We start from the raw sequence: 24059 nt of genomic DNA on the forward strand, positions 1-24059 counted from the left end.
AGGTGATCCTCCCCCCTCCCAACCTCCCGCGTTCCCCCTAAAAATTTAGTAAAACACCCCTTTAAAAAGAGCCTTAGTTTGGCCAATTTCCGAAATTTTTGGCTTGTGCCTGCAGCATGCCACCTCTCGGGGTTCCAAACCCCATCCTCAAGGTGGGCCCTGGTGATCTTAATGGGCCAGGCCTGCGCGAGGGGTGAATTGCGCAGGGCCAATAGGACTGTCCTTGGGTATATTAAAATGTCCACAGTCAAAGGAGGAGGGAAGGGGGGGAGAGCACTGATTTGCTCATCCAAGTGTAATTCTGTATCATTTGGCAGACGAAAGGGTGGTGAAGTTTGACATTCATTGGTTTGTTTCCATCTCCCATTGCACTTCAATGCTTACATGGTGTTGTATAGATGCCAGGTCTTTACTATTAATAATTCAGCGGATGCTGAAATGCTCCCTAGTTTTGAAGACTAGATATTGCTAAATGAAAATATCTGCATGATCATTAGATTGGTGGTACCAATCAATCAGAACTGGAAGATAAATAGAGTTGAAAGTTTTGCATAAAGAATTGGTTTGCTGAAAGAATCTAGTAAGCTATTCAGAACTCTGCTTCACAGTACAAACTATTTCATTATTATAGGTTTAGTTGCCACACATTGTATGTATGCGTTCAGACCTCACTACACAACATTTTGAGTGCTAGATGAGTACATGCAATTGTGTCCCTTGGGGTATTATTCTAGGCATTACTATTATATAACACATGCCCTGGTCCAGGGGCATCTATAGGGAGATTTACTATAAGAAGTCAAGATGGGTCACACATTCAAGACCCCCAACCCTTTTCTCTCATGTGTCTCATGCACCACACATATGAAAGGGAGTGTGGCTTCAATAACATATGAAAATAATGTTATTAAATGTATATGCTGTCTGACTCCCAGTGACGGGGTCACCATCTTGATTCACATACCATCCCAGACACCTCTGTGCAAACCTATGTAGAGATTTTATAGCACTCAAAAGGATTTGACTGTGGAGTGCTGCTGGTGAGGATGAAGGCAATATTTTCTTGGAAGAGTAAACTTGTAGTGCATCATTTACTGTATTTTCTGTATATGCTAGTTTGCGTGTGTGTATGTCTATGCATAATATGCATGTACACTATAGCTATATATGTGCATGTATGTAAAATGTGCTAGTGCTGTGAATGGGATTTAAAGTCAGCTAGGTAGAGAGTAGCATAATTAACCTTAACAGCAGGGAGAGACCATCCACTAATCAATGAAACATAAATACATCTTGCGGATAATAGACTTAATTAGCTTCTTTTCAGTAAAATTGCATAATTTATTTGCCCTGTGTCTCCTCCCTCATACCATATAAAATATAAGCATTACAACTCTATAACATTTGTATTGCCAAAGCTACAGCACAAGGTCATTCAAATTGATAAGTTAAGCCCAAAGGGGATTGGTAGTTAATGGTTCATTATGTAGTGAAAACCCCCCATTATCACTGACCATGGGGATGCTGTGATGGTCTTAAATGCAAGCACTAATCATAAAGTTGCTTTTTCAGTGCTGTCATTACTTCAAATAGTCATTAAACACGATCCACCTGTATATATTTTTAATTCCCAAAATTCTGCAATTGAAAATGAGTTGGCAGAGATTGTTGGCTTAGCATTTGGAGTGATCATGGACAGTTTAGAAACCATGGATAACATGTCTAGTATGACAAGATGCTTGTTTGGCTTTGGATAAATTCTGAACATTGAACCATTCTGTTCACTTTGGGATGTTGGTTTTGACTTAATCTGATTATTAAGTGAATTGAGAGTAATAAATCATGATTTGAAAACATTCTGACTCATCTCCATCCTTTTATCTATTTATTTAGATAAAATTGCCAGTATCACTGGGAATCTTTGGTTCGATCCATAGAGTGATCTCTTATGGGCTTTGTCAAATCTAGGACAGCTACCATGTATTATAAAAAAATCAAATTCTCTGCAGAGCTCTTTGATCTGTATATCAAATATCAAAGCGGCTGCTTTCTGAAATGGCTAGGATATTAAAAGAATGATCACTCCTACAAAATAAAATTCCATCATTTATGACCAAATGAGTTTGGAGAAGCTATTTAGCTGTGATGCCTTGTCTGAAGATCACCTTGAATTAGCAATCAACTTGATTTCTTTAAGCCTCCCTCTGAATGAAATTGTGAAATGGGGGGAGGGTGGGAGGGAGGAGTAGGAGCCATGGCAAATCCTGACGTTATAATGAAACTGAACTTGAGCATTCGTGGATCAGTAGGCTAGAACTGGATGCTCTTACTCATGATTCATGCATTTCCCTAGGACTTAATAATGGATTGCTTTCACAGTTTGACATACTCCTTTGTCATATTTATTCTTGAGTCATATGCTTCTTAAATTGCCTTGAACTTTAAAACACATAAAACCTTCTTTTAACTGCCTTTCTCCTGGCTCTTTCCTTTCTAATGTAAAAAAAAAAAAAAGTCTTTTTCAGTGAGTTGAATGTCACTTCAGCTGACCTCAGTTCCTGGTGGTACCTGAATGCATCCCTGCGGTTGAGTTAATAACAGTCAAGAACAGGATGTCATTACCACATTCTGGGGTGTTTTCTCCAAATCCTTGGTATTTTTTGGAGTCCGCCCACCTAAATATTCCAATATTGCTTAGTTTTTTCAAGATCAGTCAAGGTCATCTGCTATGACAAAAAACATTTCAAAGTTAGGGAACAGGGTAGGATGATAAAAGGCAGGGCTTTTTTTCTCACAGAACGCCCAAAACGGAGTTCCGACACCTTTTTGGGATAGAACCTTGTAGGGTAGGCAAGGCGGGTTGTATGATGTGTGTGAGTTCCGGCACCTTTTTTTTTTTTTTTTTTTTTTACAAAAAAAGCACTGATTCTCTGAATCTCCTTTGCATCTTAAAATCACAAAGAGTTGGAGTTGTAGCACAGTCTCACACCCACACGTGCATTCCTACATCATGGGGGCTTTGGATAGCAGCCTCAGGACCATCTCCACGTATGCAGGAGTTGTCTGCCCGTTTGTACCTGTCTGCCTGTCCATTTCCTGGTTGTAAAAAACAAAGCTGGTGGCCACAGTGATGGAGGGAGGGGAGCCAGCTTGTCTTCCCCTTGGTTTGCTTGCCCCTGCTATTAAATAAGGATGCATGTTGATCTGGAAGACCCTAGAGACAGTCCTTCAGTTTCAGCTTACACTGAAGCACTTATTTACAGGGGTTTTTTTTTTTGTAACTCTTATTTGTGGTGGCCATTATACCTGAGACTCCAAACTTTCTGACCTGGTGAGTTCATTTAGAATTCTGAGATATTGTGGGAGGGGCTGTTACAGGAGGCTTGCCATTCCCAAAATTGTTGCTACGGGGAACAACAATTCACAAAAGTGCCACCTGCACTATTCTAGCCCACCTTCCACAGAACACTCCCTCCTATCCTATTTCTGCACAGATAAAGCCACTAATATATATGGTGCCCATTTGAGGCCCATTTGGACACGGAGGCTTTCTGAGAAAGAGGATGCTGGAGGCTGATTCATATCTTTGCGGCATGGAAAATTAATCTGGAAATTAAACTTAATCAATTGTAATTCATTCGTTAAGCTTTATGGCCACCCTCAGAGTGAAATGATAAATTTCATCCTCTTCTTGACAGAAACATCCCCAAATACTACACATCTGGAGTAAAGTGAGGCAGAAACCCTCTAAATCAGGGATGTCCAGCCTTGACAACCTTAAGGCTTGTGGACTTCAACAGAATTCCTCAGCTGGCATGCTCTAAATTTTGATCTATAATCCACATGGTAATAAGTATCTTCCAACCCCTTTCTGGATTCTTGCATTTTAAATCTCTATTAGTTCTCTTAAGAAAACTGATGTTATTAATTTTTCCCCACAAAAGTCATAAGCCCATGTGGTTAGTGTATGGTTCACTGTGTTGTGTGAACCTAGAGAATTGGGTTGAGTAACTGGGGTGCAGTTTACTATGTGTAAGCATAACAAACTATGTTCACCCAAAAAAATCATGCAAAAATATCAGTGTTATATCTTGTCTGCAAGGCAGTAATAAATGTATTTAAGCTGCCATAAGACTTTCTTCTTTTAAAGATAAAGGGCTTTGGGCTTTTTAGCACTAAGATGAGGTCTCCAGCTTTTCCCTTCAGTCTTATGTAAACCTGGAGCAGGATCCCTTTTGTGGATAGGAATCAGAGGCAATCCACATAAATGTTCTTTTACTGCAATAACTAGATTCTATAAGAATTAGAAGGCTATAATTAACTATTCTTCCATTATCCAGCATCATCATGGGGTGGCTTGGTTCATAATTATCACACTGCCTAGATGTGAAACGGGATTTTCATGCAGAGTAGAAATTGTAAAAGTGAAATCAAGAGCTTATTGTAGTTCATCTTCACGTTGCACAGGAGGATAGTATTCCTAGTAGATTGTAAAGTCTACATATCTTTTTTTTTTTACAATTGCATCTAAAGATATGTCTCTCATTAAATAATTTGCAATGCAAAGTCAACTGCATGTACATGTATCTGGGTAAAACTAGAGTAAAAGCCCAACTCTGAGCAGCTAAGAAATTCTGGAATTAAAATGGAGGTTCTACCTAAGTCACTTCTATCAAATATGGCCTTACGGAGTTTTCAGTCTGCTTAATGGGAGAAAACCATTCCATTTCTAGGATTAAAAATGGTCTTCTGCTACTTGACCTCAACTCAGGGGTTTTATGGACATATCCAAGTTGTTTTCTTGGCAACAGTATGAAAATGGTTTGCCATCACTGCCTTCCCAGTCTAGACTATAGTCATGTGTTTCTTGGAGGTCTCTAATAATATTAGCCAAGGTCAGGCAGATGCTGCAACCTCCTTAGGCCTTTCTAGGATTAGTAATGCTAAAGTTGAGATAATGGATAGAGTCCTAGATCCTACAACATGTTTCCATTTCTATCAAAGTGTCATAGTCGTAAGATTTTCCAAAATGTAAGACCATTTCATACCAAACCAGCAGCATTTCCTCAAGCAGCTTTGACAACTTGCTTCTGTTCATCACTCATGATGTTTTCAGCTGAGGTCCTCTTATTACTGGCAAGATACCTATTTTGATTAAAGAACAAAAAATAGGAAGAAGGATAGAGGAATGATTCTGGAAGATGATGAGATAAAAGGTATATCTTCAGACAGCAGGTTTTATTAATAGTCATTTGCAATGGCTCATACAGTGTCAATTTCCTAAAGGGAGAGCAATGATATAATTTTTTTCCTAATTGCCATATCTCCAACAAAAGTGACTTTTTCAGCTTGTCCAAACTGTGGTTGATATGTTCTATGCATGATTCTATCATTGTGGTGATACTGGACAGCTGACTTACTTACAGGTGATTATTTAATTTGCAAAACAGGCTAATGATGGCATTCACACTTTAAGATAAGACAGATAAGATAACATTTATTATCACTTTTTCTGGGTACCCAATGGCACACATTAAAAATAAAATTGAAATGGACAGACTTGGTAGAGTAAAGCAACTATTCAATAATAATCAGCTACTGCTACTATGTAGTGGATTTTTTGTCTCATATGCTATAATACTCGGACCAACATTTCTAGATAACATTTCCATCAGAGAAAAAAATACTGGTGCTTTGTGGTGTCTTTGTGAAAAGCTGTTTGTTTACTTACTGAAATGATTGGAAAACAACACTCAGCAGAATCACTTGCAGTGTTACTCCCAAGACACAATCTGTGTAGATCTCTAGAGTATAGTAAACAAAGAGGACATCAGCCTTTTCTTGCCAAACATCTACAAGTTATTTTAAGCCTCTTCCCCTTCTGTACTCTTATGTTCATATTGCAGTAGTTGTGCTTAAAGTCAAGAAAGCTTTTGCATCCTATATGGCTGAAAGTTGCATCCTGACTTGAGGACTGTAAACCATGAATTTACATTTAGTTTCATGCAACTGGACTGTGGAAGGAGATTTGACTTTTTCTAGGTCCCTAAAACTATTTCTGGAAATTCTATATAGGTAGGGAGGGATTCTATTAAATACACTGAAGGTAAAGAGCAGATCCTTGAAAGCTTCCAAGGACCTGGGAAGCGGCACCTAATGTTTTGTAGGGTTTTTTTCAGGATCCTGTAGGGTTTTTTCAGGATCCTCTCCCACCATGGGGAAAGGAGAAGACACTTCTATAAACATAGCATGTACCCAAATCTGGATCCAGCTTGCTATGTCAATTCATTTAAATCTGATTCATTCTGTTAAAATCTGCCTAAATAACTCTACTGTTGACTCTTCCCAGCTGATGGAAAATTTAAAATAGAAGTAAGCAATCTTCAGGCTGAAAGCTGAACTGAGCCACTGAAAGGGCCAAAATCTAAATTTTGATTTAAGTTGAATTGAATTAATATTAGTTGAATTAAATACAATTACTAGTATTCCTCATATATTTAGTCCCTTTTCCCCTCAGGTGGTTTAAAAATTACAATTCAGCACCAAATTTTGGATCAGGTTTTAGGACTACTTTCAAGGTTTCTTTGAGGAACAACCTGTAGATTTATATCCCTCTTCAACAGCATCTGAACATATTGCATTAGTTGTAGGTGCATGTATGTAGGTTTTCTTACAGCTTTAGATGGATAAGTGGAGTTTGGGACAATAGCAACCCAGTATACAGTAGGTAGTCCTCAACTTACACCGCAACTGAGCCCAAAATTTCTGTGGCTAAGTGAGTTTTGCCCCATTTTACAACCTTTCTTGTCACGATTGTTAAATGAATCAATGCAGTTGTCAAGTTAGTAACATGGTTGTTAAATGAATCTGGCTTCCCCATTGACTGTGCTTGTCAGAAGCTCACAAAAGGTGATCACGTGACCCTGGGACACTGCAACCATCATAAATATGAGTCAATTGCCAAGTGCCTGAATTTTGATCATATGACCCTGGGGATGCTGCAATGGTCATAAGTGTGAAAAAGGGTCATAAATCATTTTTTTCGGTTGTAACTTTGAATGGTCATTAAACGAATTGTTGTAAGTCAAAGACTACCTGTACCACTTCCCATTGGTAATTCTAGTTAAGCCTAGAACTAAGGAGAAATTTCCTGACAATTAGAACAATTAATCAGTGGAATGACTTGCATCCAGAAGTTGTGGATGCTCCAACACTGGAGGTTTTTAAGAAGAGATTGGACAATCATTTGTCTGAAATGGTGTAGGATTTCCTCCTTGAACAGGGGATTGGACTAGAAGACCTCCATGATCCCTTCTAATTTTATTATACTGTTATTCTGTTAATCTATGCATTTAACATTCTCACCCATGTCATGAGAACTAGCCTTCTGGGAGTTGAAGTCCATGAGTCATAAAAGAGCCGAGGTTGCCTACCCCTGGGCTAGCATAACTAAACGCTGAGGAGCACGAAATGCTGATACCTTCCCACCAAAGTGGTACCTATTTATCTACTCACCTTTGCATGCTTTCGAACTGCTAAGTTGGCGGGAGCTGGAACAAACAATTGGGGAGCTCGGGTTTGAACCCAAGCTGTCAGCTTTGACAAACTCAGAGTCTTTAACCGCTGAGCCATTGCGTCCCCACTAAACGTATTATGCAGTGCCAACATTTACATGGTACATTTTTTGCTGTTGTGCTAACGATTCAGGTAGTGATCTTAAGATTTGGGCAGGTAAACATGAGTGCAGGTGGTCTTCCAGTTAGACCACTCAAAAATGATTTAAAGATTTAACACCAACATCTTAAATTGGGAGTCTTGCTGCCACATATTGAGGAGTCTTGCTGCCACATAGCAAATGCCACATAAATGAGGGCTGGGTCACTTTGGGCCAGTCACTCTCTCTCAGCCCAACCCACTTCACAGAGTGGTTGTTGTAGAGAAAATAGGAGGAATGTTGTGTATGTTTGTCAGCTTAAATTATTTATAAAGCAATAAAGGTGGGATAAAAATGTAGTAAACAAACAAATAAGTAAATGGCATATTTCTAATATAAATAGAGGTCTGCAACTTTTTCCCAAGTCTCCAAGATTGATTTTGTGGGTATATTGTAGACAGTGGTGGGATTCAGCCAGTTCGCACCACTTCGGCAGAACCGGTAGCTAATTTTTTGTTGCCCAGGCCCAGAATGGACTTCCAGAAACAGCATCCACACAGAGAACTGGTTGTTCCCATATTTGAATCCCACCACTGATTGCAGACCATGTGGAGCAGAAGTTGAGAAAGTCTCATTCCTTGAGCAGACTTTGGCTATGCAGTACGTGAGGTAATCTGACAAATGGCTAGAAGAGTTTCTTGTTTTTATTTCTTCAGCTCCCCAATTAGTTATCCCAGTACTATTTGAAAATGCAAAGTTCACTTGAAAATATTTGCAGCATAGATTGCAGTGTAGAAATACCTTCTGACCCTAATCTTGCTATCCATGCAAGGATGGCACATCCATTGTTTATTGCAGCTATTTATATTCTATATAAATTCAGAGGCCCCTGACTGCAACCCCAATTAAGTACATTCACAATGAAAAGATGGTCTTTAGGCTCTTTAGAACCATTGACCATTCCACCTGAGTCAATGCTAGGCAGAAGAAACAGTTCTGCTCTACCACATATTTATTTCCACCTGTCTCCCTTGGAAGTCTTAATTCAGACAGCCAATTGGCCCATTGGAAGGGACCTGGAGAACAGCCAGCTGGAGCAGGAAATGCTCTTTGGCTGTCTGCCTCATGCTTCAGGTGGGGCATTATTTGAGCTATATTTAAAAAGTGTTTCATCTAACTATATTTATTTTACAAAGGCAACAAATAATCTCCCCTTTATTAAAGGATGTTTTTATTGTATTACAAAGAGGAGGAAAGATTTTGACAGAATGGTGGAACTCCAAGGTCACCTTAGACTCTAGAGCACGGATGTCAAACTCGCCATGTCACATGACGTGTCGCAATGTATCATGACTCTTTTTGCATTGCCGGCAATGGGGTGGGTGCGGCTTCGGTATGATGAAACTGGCCCATGGATGTCCCTGCTCTAGAGGAAGCAGATTATCTGGATCTGGATTTGGGCCTGGGATGGAAAGTGTATTGGTCATCTAGTGAATGATCAATCCTGGGATCTGAATGCTTCCCTTCTCATCTATTTCGACCTCTTGGTGGCTTCTACAGCCATCACCATGGTACCCTTCTGATTGCAAGGGCAGAGTGTATAGGGAACCCTGTTCTAAAATTGTTCTACCCTTTCCTGAGTAGGCAGTGCCACTTGGTGATGATTGGGGAAGAGAAGTCTCCCAAACAGATGCCCACTTGTGGGTGCGGCAGGGTTAATCTTTACTTCCGGTGTTATTTCACATCTATACAAAGCTACTGGGAAGGTCATCAATGGGTTTCAGCTGTGGTGAAAGGAAAACAACTGAGATTAAGTCTCTGCAAGAAGGAGGTTTCTGGGCGAACTTTGTCTCTCCCAGTGATAATTCTGGATAAAGACCCTCCTCTTGAAGGAGCAGGCCCACTTGGACTCAGAGCTCTCATGGACTCAAGAGTTATATATTTTTATTTGTTTATCAAACTTAGGAGCCATCCATCTCCTTCATAGAGTGGTTATATACAGGTAAAGTTAGGGCTAGAAGAGATTTTACTCAGCTTCAGCTCATGAAATAGTTATAGCTTTTCCTGCAGTGCAATCCCTGACAACAGATACTCATGCTTTCATTACTTACTGAATTGACTACTTCAAAGAGCTCTACATGGGGCTGCATTTGAAAACTATCTAGAAACTACAGTTGGTGCAGAATTCAGTTGCCTACCTCCTACCATGTTTGAGCCATCAGTACCAAATAGTATCAGTTTTGTGAATGCTGATTTGGCTCCAATAGATAAAATTCAAAGTGCTGCTTTTAACTGGAATGGCTTATCCTCTAGGCATTTTTGCAAACAAGCAAACAAAACAACAACAACACCATACTCATTTATACATGTAGTTTCATCTTTAGCCGCCAATGTCTCTTTAAAAACAATAAAAATATATTTTAGAACACCAAATATCCACAGAATTGATTATCAATATCTTTATTAGTTTCTATAAAACATATGTCTTTTGCTATTCCAAAGGGGCTGTCTTTTCATCATCTTCCATCAGCAATAAATTAACAAGCAGTTGGTATTCTTTGGGATATTTTTTTCCCAACCATGCTACTCCAGAAAAAAATGAATTACTTATCTAATTATCACTTACAGTTATCTGCACAGAGTAAAGATGAACTAATCTAGGAACAGGATTAGTTTGTAGCCATAAGAAAAAATCTGACAACCTGCAGAATATCACAAATACCTTCATTTTATTTAGGTTGTTGGAGAAAAACCTCCCAAATTTGCTATGGGCCGGATAGGGAACCTCTGAAGGCCAGATTAGACCTGCAAAGTGTATTACCTGGCTGAGGAATTCTGGGAGTTGAAGTCAACAAGTCATAAAAGGGCCAAGTTTGAAGACCTCTGGCTTATTGCAACAAAGAACCGCAATTTTTTAAAATAGGTTAGTTGTCAGTGGTATAAGTTTTTATTTAGTTGTGTTCCCCATTTGGGAATCTCTTCAGAGTACTGTAAGGGTATCATTTAAAAACCCATGTTATGCATTATTTTATTTATTTATGAAATTTGTTTGCCACCCATCTCATATTTTAACAACTCTGGGCGGCTAGTAAAAGTTAGTAAAAATAATCAATAATTAATCTTGCTCATTTCTACTGAATAAGAAATTCCCATCCTTGGTCCACCAAATGCTCCTTCAGATCTGCTCCTGAGGCTCTTCCCAGCCTCCTAGAGCAAATTTAGGAAGTGATGGGAGTGTCTCTGGGGAGAAGCCTCTTTAGCAGGAAGGTCAGTTTCTGCCGAGAGCCCACAAAAGGCAGAAGGATTTTTGCGATGCTTGCTAAGAAAGAGCAATAGGGAAGGAACAGAAGGGGAAACCACGGAATAAGCTTTCCCAGTTAGTGAATGACTCATGAAGGGGAAAAGCATAATTCAGGTATGAAAAGAAAATGCTACTGGAGGTTCAGAGCATGCATATAGTTTTTGAAAAAGAAAAACCTGGGTCAAAGATTACTGGGGAAATTAAAAGAAAAGGTAGGCAGCACAAAAGAGGAAACCCTTCAAGGCTTTTAACCACTTATTCAACAATAGTAACAAACACAAGAAAGAAGAAGCAATCTCTGATCACAATGGAGAGGAAGGTAGATGCAGGTGCAGAAGATATTGATCAAAGTGGTATTTGTCCATGAATACAGAGAAATGTCTAGCCACTGACTACTCTTTTTTTAAAAAAAATAATAATACTGTACTTCTCATTCCAGCTATGGTTTTCCCTCCCGTCCAAGTACTAACCAAGTCCAAAACCAGCCTGAAATGAATTTTCAAAAATATGAGAAGAAAATTACAAATAGTTTTCTGCAATTTAACTTATTATATTTAAACCTTAATTATATTATCTCTTAGCCATACTGGGCCTCAGAAACTTGATGAATTTATGTTCTGCATAAATTAATGAAATTCTGGCTTTAAGCTTAGAATTTCTCCCTAAATAAGATCATGGAGAGCACCTGGGGAAAAATATGAGCAGACTTGTATAAATGGGGCACTTCTTCACAGACAGATGTAATGATGTCATTTCCACTATTAGTAATTTTTGGGTGGGAGCAGTAGCAGAAAGGATATTTTTACTGTAAGCTTAGAAACATTGCTAGTAATCATACAAAAAGGACACATAAAGCATAGCAGTAAAGTAACACAGCTTTCATATGAATACATGAAACTTCCCTACTTCAAAGTTGACCATTAGGACTGTATTCATAAATTGCTACACCTGAAGAATTTGCTTGAGAAATGAATGAATGAGGGTGAAGGTTTGTTCTCTGAGCCCACTATTGCAAACGAATGAATTTCACACTGAGCTTGAAAATCATTACAGGGATCCACATGCTTCTGACATAGTAATGGACACCAGGGACAATTTCCATGACTTACAAAATAGATTTGATGAAGTTGCTGGGGCTAAATGATTAATCATAAAGATATACTAATCTCTAAAGGGAGTTATAACTCAGTGCTTGATCATGTGCTTTGATTACAAACAGGTCCATATTCAGTTTGTTTAGAGCAGAGGTTCCCAGTCTTTTGGGCACAAGGGACCGGTTACGTGGAGAGAGGTTTTTCTGTGGACCAGAGGGGGCGTGGTTTTGTGTGCTGCCTGCATCCTGTGGATAGGGCTTTCCTTGTTTGTGTGGACCAGTTACTGGCATGCTGCGGCCCGGTACCGGTCCACAGATCGGGGGTTGAGGACCCCTGGTTTAGAGCCTGCAAGTGATGCTGAGAAACGCTTTTGTCTGAAATCTTGCAGAACTTCTGTGACATTAAATGTCATCGAGTCTGCTTGGATTCAGAGTATTTGCATGGACAATTACTCTTCTCCCACTAGAGTGTGTAAAGATAATTCTGTGCTAGGTGCATCAATGTTCTGTTTCAGAATAAAGCAGCTTCTTGTGAGCCTGCCATTGTTAAGGCCGCAGATGCTTTTGCTGTCTTTTACTCTTCATAATTTGTCTCTTTGTGGCACTGACAGGCCACCTTATACAAAGAGGTTGTTCTCTGACTGTACCGGGCAAAATTCTTGGGCAAAGGGCAGCTGTTTATGCCATTGTACCTGTTAATTGATACATAAATATAGAACTACATTTGCAGGGCTGTCAAGGATTTTAGTTTCAGATTCGCACCTTATCGAGAAGAAAGTGTGGAGACAGGAAGAGACATGGGGGTGGAAAACAGAAAGAAATGGCTGCCTCCATTTCAAGCTCCATGAGAAGCAAGCTGAATGTTTTTAAAATGGGGAAAATTTATTGCTTTTGAAGGCAATGGAACAAATTTCCAATGGTAACAGCAACTTTTTTAATGGGTTGAAATCTCTTTTTTTCTCCACCCCTCATCTCATTATATCTACTCCCCTCTAAAACAGTGTCCTTCAACCTCAGCAACCTTTAGCTGTGTGGACTTCAACCCCCAGATTTCTCCAACCAGCATGCTGGGGAAAAAGTTGACAAGGTTGAGAAACGTTGCTCTAAAGCTATATTCATCCAGGGAGGAGCTCCTGGTCCCACTGACTCTATGAACCTGGAAGCAAAGGAGCAAAAGGATAGTGTGGTCTTTGCATAGCCATTTCTTGGCAAATCTCTCTTTGGACTGGGTCAACCCTGCTGACTCTGCTTCTGCTATCTCTTTGTGAGGCAGGGGATAAATTCAGGACCAAGGGCAGACATTGTGTTCTATGCCTTTGTGCATTTAAGATGTATTTTGAATTTAAGATGTATTTCGAATGGAAATGTCAGTCCCCAGATTTTTATTTGTTTGGAATATCGTCGGTGAGGCTGCATTAGTCAAGAAGGAAAATTTAATCCTTTACCGCTCTGTAGCTGTCCTGATGAAAATCTGCTGCTTTAGGCTGCTGTTTGCATTGGGAACAAATCCCCATTAGTGCTCTTTGTGATGTGTGACAAATTTCCATCACATCTGACAAGTGCATGTAGAATCAGGCTATGACTCTTCGATGTTCAAAACAGAACTCGGGTGACCTGGCCCCATGGTTGAAAAGATTTTGCCGTAGCATTCAGCCATTTTCTTTCTTTTATTTGTCACACCCCTTTCCCCATCCCCATCCCCATCTGAAATTACCATCTGTAACCAGCAGCCACTTCCTCTTGCGGCATAACAGCATCCGCCCTAAAATCATGCCTTTCTTTCAGGACAGAGCTGATACTGATTTCCACGGATGCTCACAACAACAACATCTATGGATGATATCCAGCTAATGTCCATTGTATCTGTAATTCATGAAATCAACAAGGCTTGAATTCAAGGCTAAGTTGTGCAATTGGTTTAATGGGGGCATGCTGGAATTTAATCAATGACTGATAGCGACTGATCACTATTATGTCAGAATCAGTGGCAGCATAGTTTGGACTACAAATTGCTAGACAATGAATTTGAGTACAGGGGGAGAACTGTGGGAAATAGGATGCTGGACCAGGCAGATCTTATGTCTACTTTGCAGGCTATTATGAACGGATCGAGGGGACAATTGTGTATCAAACTTGATTTTGCAATTCTGCATCATAATAGAGAAGGAAAATATTGCTAAGCGTATACAGGTAGTCCTCAACTTACAAGTTCATTTAGTGACTGTTCAAAGTTACGACGGCATTGGAAAAAAAAGACTTATGACCATTTTTCACACTTATGACCACTGCAGCATCCCCATGGTCATGTGATCAAAATTCAGATGCTTGGCAACTAATTCATATTTATGACGGTTGCAGTGTCCCAGGGTCTTTTGATCACCTTTTGTGATCTTCTGATAAGCAAAATCAATGGGGGAAGCCAGATTCACTTAAGAACAATGTTACTAACTTAACTGCAGTAATTCACTTAACGACTGTGGCAAGAAAGGTCATAAAACAGGGCAAAATTCATTTAACAACTTTCTTGCCCAGCAATTAGAAATTTTGGGCTGAACTGTGGTCATAAGTTGAGGACTCCCTGTGCTACTGAAAAGGAGTCAGAGCACGTCTGGCTGCACTTGATCCACCCCGTTCCTTGTTCAGGTCTAAGACAATTTGCCACGGCCAACTTGCCACGGGACAATCCAGCCATAGCAGTTACAGGAATAGCAAAGAAATGGTGGAACTGAATCACTAAAGAAAGGATGCAAAAGGAGGGACAAAATGAAATGTGAATGACAAAAATTAAAATATTTTTAAAATTATTTTAAATAATTAAACTGAATTGTTGAATTGTCCCTCGGTGAGTTGGCCCATGGAGAGTTGGTCCATGGCGAGTTGGCCCATTTCATGATCAATGAGCGCAGATAGGACTTGGAGACAGGGTCCATTTCAGAAATTCCATTGAGCTGTGTGCTGTTATTGCATTCGGCCAGAGAGAGAGAGAGAGAGAGAGAGAGAGAGAGAGATGGAAGAGGGGAGAGAGGGAGAGAGAAAGAGAGAGGGAGGGAGGGAGGGAGAGAGAGAGAGAGAGGGAGAGAGAGAGAGATGGAAGAGGGGAGAGAGGGGAGAGAGGGAGAGAGAAAGAGAGAGGGAGGGAGGGAGGGAGAGAGAGAGAGAGAGAGAGAGAGAGAGAGAGAGAGAGAGAGAGAAGATGCACCTAGTCCACTGGTCCATCATACATATACACACATATACACACATCACATACACACACATATACTCATTGTTTTATATTATACATAAAACACTCAAGTACAAAAATTAATATTAAAAGGCTCGGAGAGAGCATCAGATAATATGAACAATGGAGCCACCTCATTCCCTTGCAATCCCCAAACCTGTTGACATAACAAGGTTTTGAAGGACTTCTGGGAGGTTGTCAGAGATGAAGCCAACCTCATCTTGAGGGGATGATGTCCCACAGGACAGGTGCCACAGCAGAAAAGGCCTGACTCCAGGGTCCCACCAGATGTGACTCCTTGGCAGACAGGACCCGCAACATACCTGTTCTGCCAGATCTGATGACATGGGCAGATGTAACTGAGAAGAGGCAGTCCACCTAATACTGACATTATGATGAAGGTGGGGACCAAATTGTTTAAATCCATGGTTTCTTATGTACTATCTCCCCTTCGAGGTCAGGAATTTTTTCCATCTTGGAAAAGACAGTCCCTCTTGTGAAAAAGCAGGAGCAGGGATCCTATTTCTGGCTTTGAACTAATGAATTCTATGGCCCTTGTCACAGTAGTGCCATTGTGAAGAAGAAAAAGAGTCTCTATTGGAACTGACGTGATATAAAAATATACAGGGTGCAGTGCAGAATTAGCCCATTCTTGCTATGTTGTACCTGGCACAAAATACAGGCATGGAGATTTCTCACTGTGGTCACAGGACAGAGCATTTAATAACTATGTACCTTTGCCTGTGCATGTATAAATCTGTAAAACTGATGTGATTACGTGGCTTCAAGTTCAGGAAAGGTACAATTTGTGTAGCGTTTTTGTGAAAGAAAAACAAGCATGATAAGGAAAAGCTGAATCACTTGCCAAACACATGACAAGAAAGAACATCAAAAAGGTGTCAGAGAACAGACCAGGTTGCTAGATTTTGTCTGTGGACCCCATGCTGACAGCAGCTGTTTTCAGTCTTCTTATCATTCTGTAAATTGAAGATACCAGGATATGATGCAAGCAAAAGAAATTTTTTTATATACAGCCACAGTCCAGTCAATGAGTCACTACCCTGAACCTGTAAGTGGTATTCTGCTCTGAAATAACCACAGGGCTTATAATAGTCAGTTTACATCTTCAGTGGTTGTTATGTATCCCTTAGTGACAAAGGGGCTGTTGTGGGAAGTCCTAGTACATATTGTCCCATGGTTTTACAAAATATTTTTAAATACATTAGTCTCAGTCCTTCATTTGCAGTGTAAAAAAGATAAAGAAGATATTCTAAACAATCCAAAGCACTATGTAGCAGCTTTATAACTTTTACAGGAATGTGCAGTTGTGTACACAAATGTTACATATCAACTTTTCGTATTCCGTATACATGCATAGCTTCTGAATGAACAAGTGTCTAATTTCCATCTTGTGGGAATTACAGAGCATCTTTTCAGATTGTAACAGAAGAGGGAAACAGATTGTTGTGAATGGCTTTGAGTAAGAAAATAAAGCACAAGTGTTGTTGAGTTAAAGGTATACAGTTAAAAGAGAAAGTATTATTAGGTATTATGCATGACTTCATGTTAAGTAGCCTTGCAGTTCAAGTATCCATATTTATGTGTTCATAAAATTATTTTCTCTTTATCCTAATATCTTTTAATATGCCCCATATAACTCAGCATTCTGTTTTTTATTACTTTCCAATACTTTTTATGTGTATGCATTATTTTAATCATGCAGTTTAAATCCATTTGCAAAGTTTTGTTCCTGGTGCATAGGGAATTCCTGGCTCATTTGTAAAACTAACAAACAAGTGGATACTCATCCATCCATGCCATCTTTATGTCTAATTATAGTGTAGACAATTTCTGCTGAGATTAGAGATTGGAAAATGGGATCTGATGCTCAGCTAAATGAGAATACCATTTCCTAAGTTGTTTCCTTTTCATCTAACTCCACATCCTTTCTATGTTGGTTTTGAAAGAGTGGTTCTCTAAAATAGACTTACACCATACTAATTGCTGTTCCTTTTTCTCTTGTAGCCTGCCTACTTCAAGCTGAGCTGGTGAACTATGAGCGGGTCAAAGAATATTGCCTGAAAGTACTGAAGAAAGAAGGGGAGAACTTCAAGGCACTCTACCGGTCAGGAGTAGCATTCTATCACCTTGGAGACTACAACAAGGCCCTTTACTACTTGAAAGAAGCAAGGTCTCGGCAGCCAACAGGTACTACTAAGAGATCATCCATTGTTGCTCTCTTCTCATCAGTATTGTTTGCCTCTCCTTTCTAAAAAATGTATTTTGCTCAGAACAAGCTTCCTTGTCTTCGCTCTAGTCATTTTTTTCTGCTCCTCTTCTCACACTTGTCATCCACAGAGTGCAATTGCTCAGAACTGCAATCTTGGATTTCCTTGCACCATATTTATGATTGCTGCTGATAGAGGCAGGGAAACATACAAGCGCATGATGATCTCAGCACAGAATAATTAGGGGGCACTATTCTTTTGAGCCACAATTCTTAGGTCCCATCATGGACCTTGAAGTACTCTGTAATACATGAATCTCAGAAACAAAAATGTGGACTTAAGTAATTGCACTTTGGGAGTCACTCAGTTTTTAAAGCAAGACTCATCAGTCTGTGTCCCATATTCTAATTCCAAAAGGTTTTCTACTAGTTATCAGTTCAGATCTATGCAAAAAGTTATCCTTCTCCTAGCAAAACATTGGGTGTTCAAGAAGAAGGAAGGAGAAACAATAAGACTATTATTAGTAAAAGAGAGTGTAAAGGCAGGTGGGAGGGGAGAAAGAGAGAAAAATTGACCTCAGATGCCATCATAATGTGGCCTCTGACAGAGTATCATTGGGAAATATAGTTCAGAACAGAGAAAAGGTCTTCTACCCATTATTTAAAGCCCTTTTGGTCTGATTACTTGAGAACTGTAACACTGAAAATGGTGCATAGAAATATGTGCATGTTTATATGCATATATGTATGTTCACAATTTGAAAAACGGCCCAGCCACTAAATTTCCATCAAAGTGAGAGTTATTCATTACTTTCAGAAGAATTAACTTTAGGTAATCCTCTGGAGAAAAAGGGATTAGAAAGCTTGGGAAGTGGGTGCCAAGATTGCTCTCCTTCTCATCCTTATTACTGAAGTGTGAAGGCCCTTCTCTGAAGTCAGTCTGAACTGATCACTTAAATCCTGGTAGGTTGTTGTGGGTAGGGTTTTTTTTTTTGCATTCAAAAACAAAAACGTGTCTAATGTCTGTTTTGAAAGAGCAAGGAAAGACGTGGAGCACTGGTGATCAAGCTATCATTCTTTTTCCTATTCCCCTCACTTTGATCGATGCACTGTTGTGTCTACTGTGGGGGAGCGTTGGAAATCTATTCATTTGTCAAACCGGAGTCAAGGGCATGACACAGAGAAATACAAGAGTCTAGCTCTTAAGTTCCAGAAGTAGGTGAATAAAGATGGATCTGAATAGATTTTTATATTTTCTCTCATTCCAGCATCTGGTATTAAAGATTGTGCAGGATAACTGTGCTGCATTATCTAAAAACATATTGGTAGTGATGTGCATTTGGAGGATGCCAATCATTTCTTGGGAAGAAGATCTGAATGTCAGATTCCACTCAGATTTCTCCCATTTTTTAGCAGGTTCTCATGGCTGTCAAAATGGCATCAACAAAGAGTTAGCTAATGAGCTGGGAACTATTTGCTCAGAAGACTCCATGGCTTGGAACTAATATAAATCTACGGTCAAGGTCTTCTCTGGCAAAAGATGTGTACAAACAAACCACTCTCTGTCACTCATAGGGCAAGCTGGACATTTGCCTGGCCTTGTCCTCTTCATATCCCACAAGACATTCTGCTTCCATCTGTCACGCTTGGCCTGACGCTGCCTGAAGCACTTTTCATTCGTCTCAGGCAGCTGCATAGCCTGCATTTGCTCTGCCACTATGTTTATATACCCTTTCAGTCAGCCTGGTTAGATTAGAGGTTGTCATACCTACTCTGCATCTTACTTAACTACAGGAAATATCTGACTTCTTCTAAATGAAAATTAATTAGAGGGGAGTATTAAATTATTTTCATTTGCCTCCCCCTTCCTGAGCACTAAGGAAACTTCAGGTACTCACTAGTGTTACCAGCCATTGCATATTTGGCCACCATTTTTACATTTACACATTTCATGCTCGATTTCATCTGGAGAATATATTTCTTAAATGGTAGAGGAGAGGGAGATATCTGATCTAAAACTGCGACACAAGACGTTGGGAGAGGAGACCATTTAACTTCTCTTGACCCCTTACTGCTTTTAGATACATATCAGAAGTTGAAGTGATTGCTAAATATTTTTCAGGAAAAGAGTAGTTTTAATGATTGGATTTGATATTCCATCTATGCATGTAAGTTATTGATTGTTGTGCCTATTCCATTATCTACTACCTCATGCTCAGCTGAAGGAACAGACCAGCAGCAGTGGGACACACACTGATCAGATGGCAGCTGGGCTCTTGCTATATTTTTAGTTTGTTATGCAATATAACTCAGGCTACCTCTGGTAAACTTACCAGAATGAGAGCAAAGAGAAAATGGCTGCATTTAGTTCTACTCCTTAACCAGAATGGGGATCGTGATGCAGAAGGCAACCCTTACAGTGATGGCACAATACAATGGGATTTTGCCTCAAAGACTCCATAAGACTCAAGTTTGATGAAATGCACTTAGTGGATTGTCTGGAATCTGGAGACAGAGGATTAGATCCAAAGGTTCCTAAAGGTAATTAAAGTTTGAGACTCCTCAAATAAAACTCACACCAAATCCATTCATTCTCACAGAAATGCAAAGAGCTCAATTGAATTCAAAACCAACCTTTGCGAGAGTTTGCTGCTCTGGTAGCTGTCCCTGCTGTCACCGACTCAGCTATAACTTTTTGGAATTCAATTCCTGAGGGGTGAGGTGGGTGGGTGGGATATAGCTTGTCAGAGCATCAGCCTTTTGAAGTTGACCAGATCGGGAAATAGATTCCAAAGATGACTAGCACTATATTTTATTTAAATAGGATAACAGGATAATGTGGCCTGATGTGTTTTCCCTTCCCTCCCCTCCCTCTTATACCTCAGGAAGTCAGGGAGGAGATTATCTGAGTCTCTTGTTAATGTTTCTCTGTTTCCTAGGCTTAGTGCATATTTTTGCATATGTTTTTGTTGTAATATCTCTAAATAGTTTCTCCAAGGTTATCTCCAAGAAACCCTACAGCAGGGGTCCTCAACCTTGGCAACTTTAAGACTTGTGGAATTCTGGGAGTTGAAGTCTACAAGTCTTAAAGTTGCCAAGGTTGAGGACCCCTGCCCTACAGCAAGACAACTGCCAAACTCTATTGATCTTTCCTCTGTCTTGCTCTCACCTGAGTGAATTGTTGAACTCCATTTTTGACAAGCTGATCTGTGACATGTAACTTATTCATTAGTGTAGCTGCTGCTTCCAAAATGGTATTTATGAATTTGGTTTGCTTGCTTTTTTTAACCAATTTCTCTGTTTTGAGAACAGAGTGGTATAATTAAGTAAAATTATATTTGGAAGCTGATATAAAACTGAATATCAAAATATTACATATTACCTTACCGTCACCCTCCTTTGTCTACACCTATGCTTATAAAATAATGGCATGGGGGGGAGACCACATACTTGAGGTACATAAGAATTTGACTTGCACTATATATAAGAAATAACTACATCTCTACAGAAATAGAGCACAACGATGATGAAAACTGTCTTGAATGCATTTGGGTCAATATAAAAGAAGAAAAAATGATATTGCCATAGGTGTATACTATATAGTATACTATATATGCAACCAATCAGAGCAAATAGATGAACTCTTTGTAGTCAGTTAACTAAGGTATGTGGGAAGCACATCACACTAGTAATGGGGGACTTAAACTACCCTGACATCAACTGGGAGACAAACTCTGCATCAAGTGGAAGATCAAACAGGTTCCTGACAATCCTAGCAGACAACTTTGTCTCCCAAAAGGTAGAGAAGGGAACTAGGGGATCAGCCATAACAGAGATGAAATGATAGAAGGTGTTGAAGTCACAGGAACCTTGAGGGAGGGAGTGATAATGTAATATTGGAATTCAACATTATGCTCCACAAGCAATAGAACACAGTCAAACTAGAGTCTTGGACTTTAAGAGAGCTAATTTCAATAAACTTAGAGAGAGCTTGGGAAGGATTCCATGGATGAGTATCCTCAAAGGGAAAACAACCCAAGAAGCTTGGGAAACTTTGAAAAGTGAGATTATAAAATCCCAGTCTAGTATAATACCAAAGAAAAAGAAAAATATCAGGTCTCAAAAGAAAGCAGCATGGCTGCATAAAGAACTCTCTGATAAATTGAAAGATAAAAAGGACAAGTATAAAAAGTGGAATGAGGGGCACATAACTAAGACAGAATATCAGCAAATAGCCAGAGCCTGCAAAGATGAAGTGAGGAAAGCTAAGGCTCAACATGCACTAAGGTTTGTGACAAAAGTCAAAAATAATAAAAAAGCTTCTTTCAACATGTAAAAAACAAGAAAAAAGTCAAGAAAAGAATTGATCCATTAATTGGAGAATGTGGCAAGAATGTGACAAGCAACAAGGAGAAAGCAGAACTGCTTAACTTGTTTTTTGCATCTGTCTTTACACAAAAGGAAAAAAGTCCAATTTATCAAAAATAGTACCGTAAAAAACAGATTAGGAATACAAGTCAAAATAGGCAAGAAAATGGTAAGTGAGCACCTGTCCAGCCTAGACAAGTTCAAATCACCAGGACCAGATGGATTGCACTCCAAGGTTCTGAAGGAACTGGCAGACGTGATCTCAGTACTACTGAACTATATCTTTCAAAGATCCTGGAGCACTGGAGAACTACCAGAGGACTGGAAAAAAGTTGATGTAGTTCTCATCCTCAAAAAAGGAAAAAAAAATGGAGTACAGACCTATCAGTCTGACCTCAATACCTGGGAAGATTCTGGAAAAGATAATCAAGCAATGAATCAGTGAACATTTATAGGCAAACAAAGTCATAACCAAAAGTCAACATGAGTTTGTCAAAAACAGATCATGCCAGACAAATCTTATCGCATTATTTGACCAGGTGACAAAATTAGTAGAGCAGAGGAATGCTGTGGATATAATTTACTTTGACTTCAGTAAGGCATTTGATAAAGTAGACCACAACCTTCTACTTGATAAGATAGAAAAATGTAGGTTAGACAGCATCATCATCAGATGGATTCATAACTGGTTGACCAACCGCACTCAACTTGTAGTCCTCAATGAAACTGCACCTACATGGAGGGAAGTATGCAGCGGGGTATCCTAAAGCTGTTTTAGGCCCAACATAGGGCCAAATCATGATTTGGATGAGGGGGTAGATGGGGAACTCATCAAATTTGCAGACGACACCAAGTTGGCAAGAATAGCCAACATTCCAGAAGATAGGCTAAAATACAGAAGGATCTTGACAGACTTTGAACATTGGGCGCTATCTAACAAAATGAAATTAAGTGTTGGAAAAAGTAAGGCTCTACATTTAGGCAAGAAAAACAAAATGCACAGGTATGGTATAGGCGATACCTCGCTCAATACTAGTAACTGTGAGAAGGATCTTGGAGTCCTGCTGGACAATCATTTAAATATGAACTAGCAGTGTGCTGCAGCTGCCAAAAAAGCCAATACAGTTCTAGGCTACATTAACAGAAGGATAGAATCAAGATCACATGAAGTGTTAATATAACTTTATAATGCCTTGGTAAGGCTATTTTTGGATACTGCATACAGTTTTGGTCACCACGATATAAAAAAATGATGTTAAGACTCTAGAAAGAGTACAGAGAAGAACAACAAAGATGATTAGGGGACTGGAGGCTAAAACATATAAGGAACGGTTCCTGGAATTGGGTATGTCTAGTTTAATGAAGAGAAGGACAAGGGGTGACATGATAGTAGTGCTCCAATATCTCAGGGGTTGCCACAAAGAAGAGGGAGTCAAGCTATTCTCCAAAGCACCTGAAAGGAGGACAAGAAGCAATGGATGGAAACTAATCAAGGAGAGAAGCAACCTAGAACTAAGGAGAAATTTTCTGACAGTTAGAATAATTATGACTTGGAATGACTTGCCTCCAGACCTTGTGAATGATTGGACAACCATTTGTCTGAAATGGTATAGGGCAGGGGTCTTCAAACTTGGCCCTTTTATGACTTGTGGACTTCAACTTCCAGACACGCTGGCTGAGGAATTCTGGGAGTTGAAGTCCACAAGTCATAAAAGGGCCAAATTTGAAGACCCCTGGTATAGGGTTTCCTGCCTGAGCAGGGGGATGGACTAGAAGACCTCCAAGATCTCTTCCAACTCTGTTATTCTATTATTCTGTTATTGATGGATTTAGTAAGAGTACATTAGTACAAGCCAGTGGAAGGTCACTTCACTGAGTAAGCAGGAATGTATTTTAGAGATGAATTCCCTGTTCTAAAAAGCCTGCTGCTGGTGAAGCAGGTTTTTTATACCTCTTTATTTCCCTGCCAAGAACCTACAATATGGAAAACTAACCTGCCTGAACTGCATTCTAACTTTGCTCCCTAACCTCAATCAGAAAAGGAATGTGAGATAACTGAGCCATTCTTTTATGAGAAGATGAAGTTTGTAGTAGGGCAGGAAACCTTCCAGAAGTGAGAGCCCAGACACATGATGTGATGAAGAAAAATGTTGCCTTGACAATTTTGTGAGGTTCCCTCTGTCCAAGCAAGTT

General features: G+C 39.6%; 1 protein-coding gene across 1 annotated transcript in view; it reads left to right on the forward strand.

The window, feature by feature from the left end:
- TTC9 (tetratricopeptide repeat domain 9) overlaps positions 1-24059 on the forward strand; it is a 43547-nt gene that overhangs the window by 14165 nt on the left and 5323 nt on the right. Inside the window, exons 3-5 of the mRNA XM_015823518.1 lie at positions 8433-8443; positions 12527-12541; positions 17297-17479. Of these exons, the coding sequence (XP_015679004.1) occupies positions 8433-8443; positions 12527-12541; positions 17297-17479 (209 nt within the window). The remainder of the gene's footprint in view (positions 1-8432; positions 8444-12526; positions 12542-17296; positions 17480-24059) is intronic.

Source organism: Protobothrops mucrosquamatus, unplaced genomic scaffold (assembly GCF_001527695.2).
Source record: "Protobothrops mucrosquamatus isolate PMUCROS unplaced genomic scaffold, P.Mucros_1.0 scaffold1897, whole genome shotgun sequence".
Classification (NCBI taxonomy): Eukaryota; Metazoa; Chordata; class Lepidosauria; order Squamata; family Viperidae; genus Protobothrops; species Protobothrops mucrosquamatus.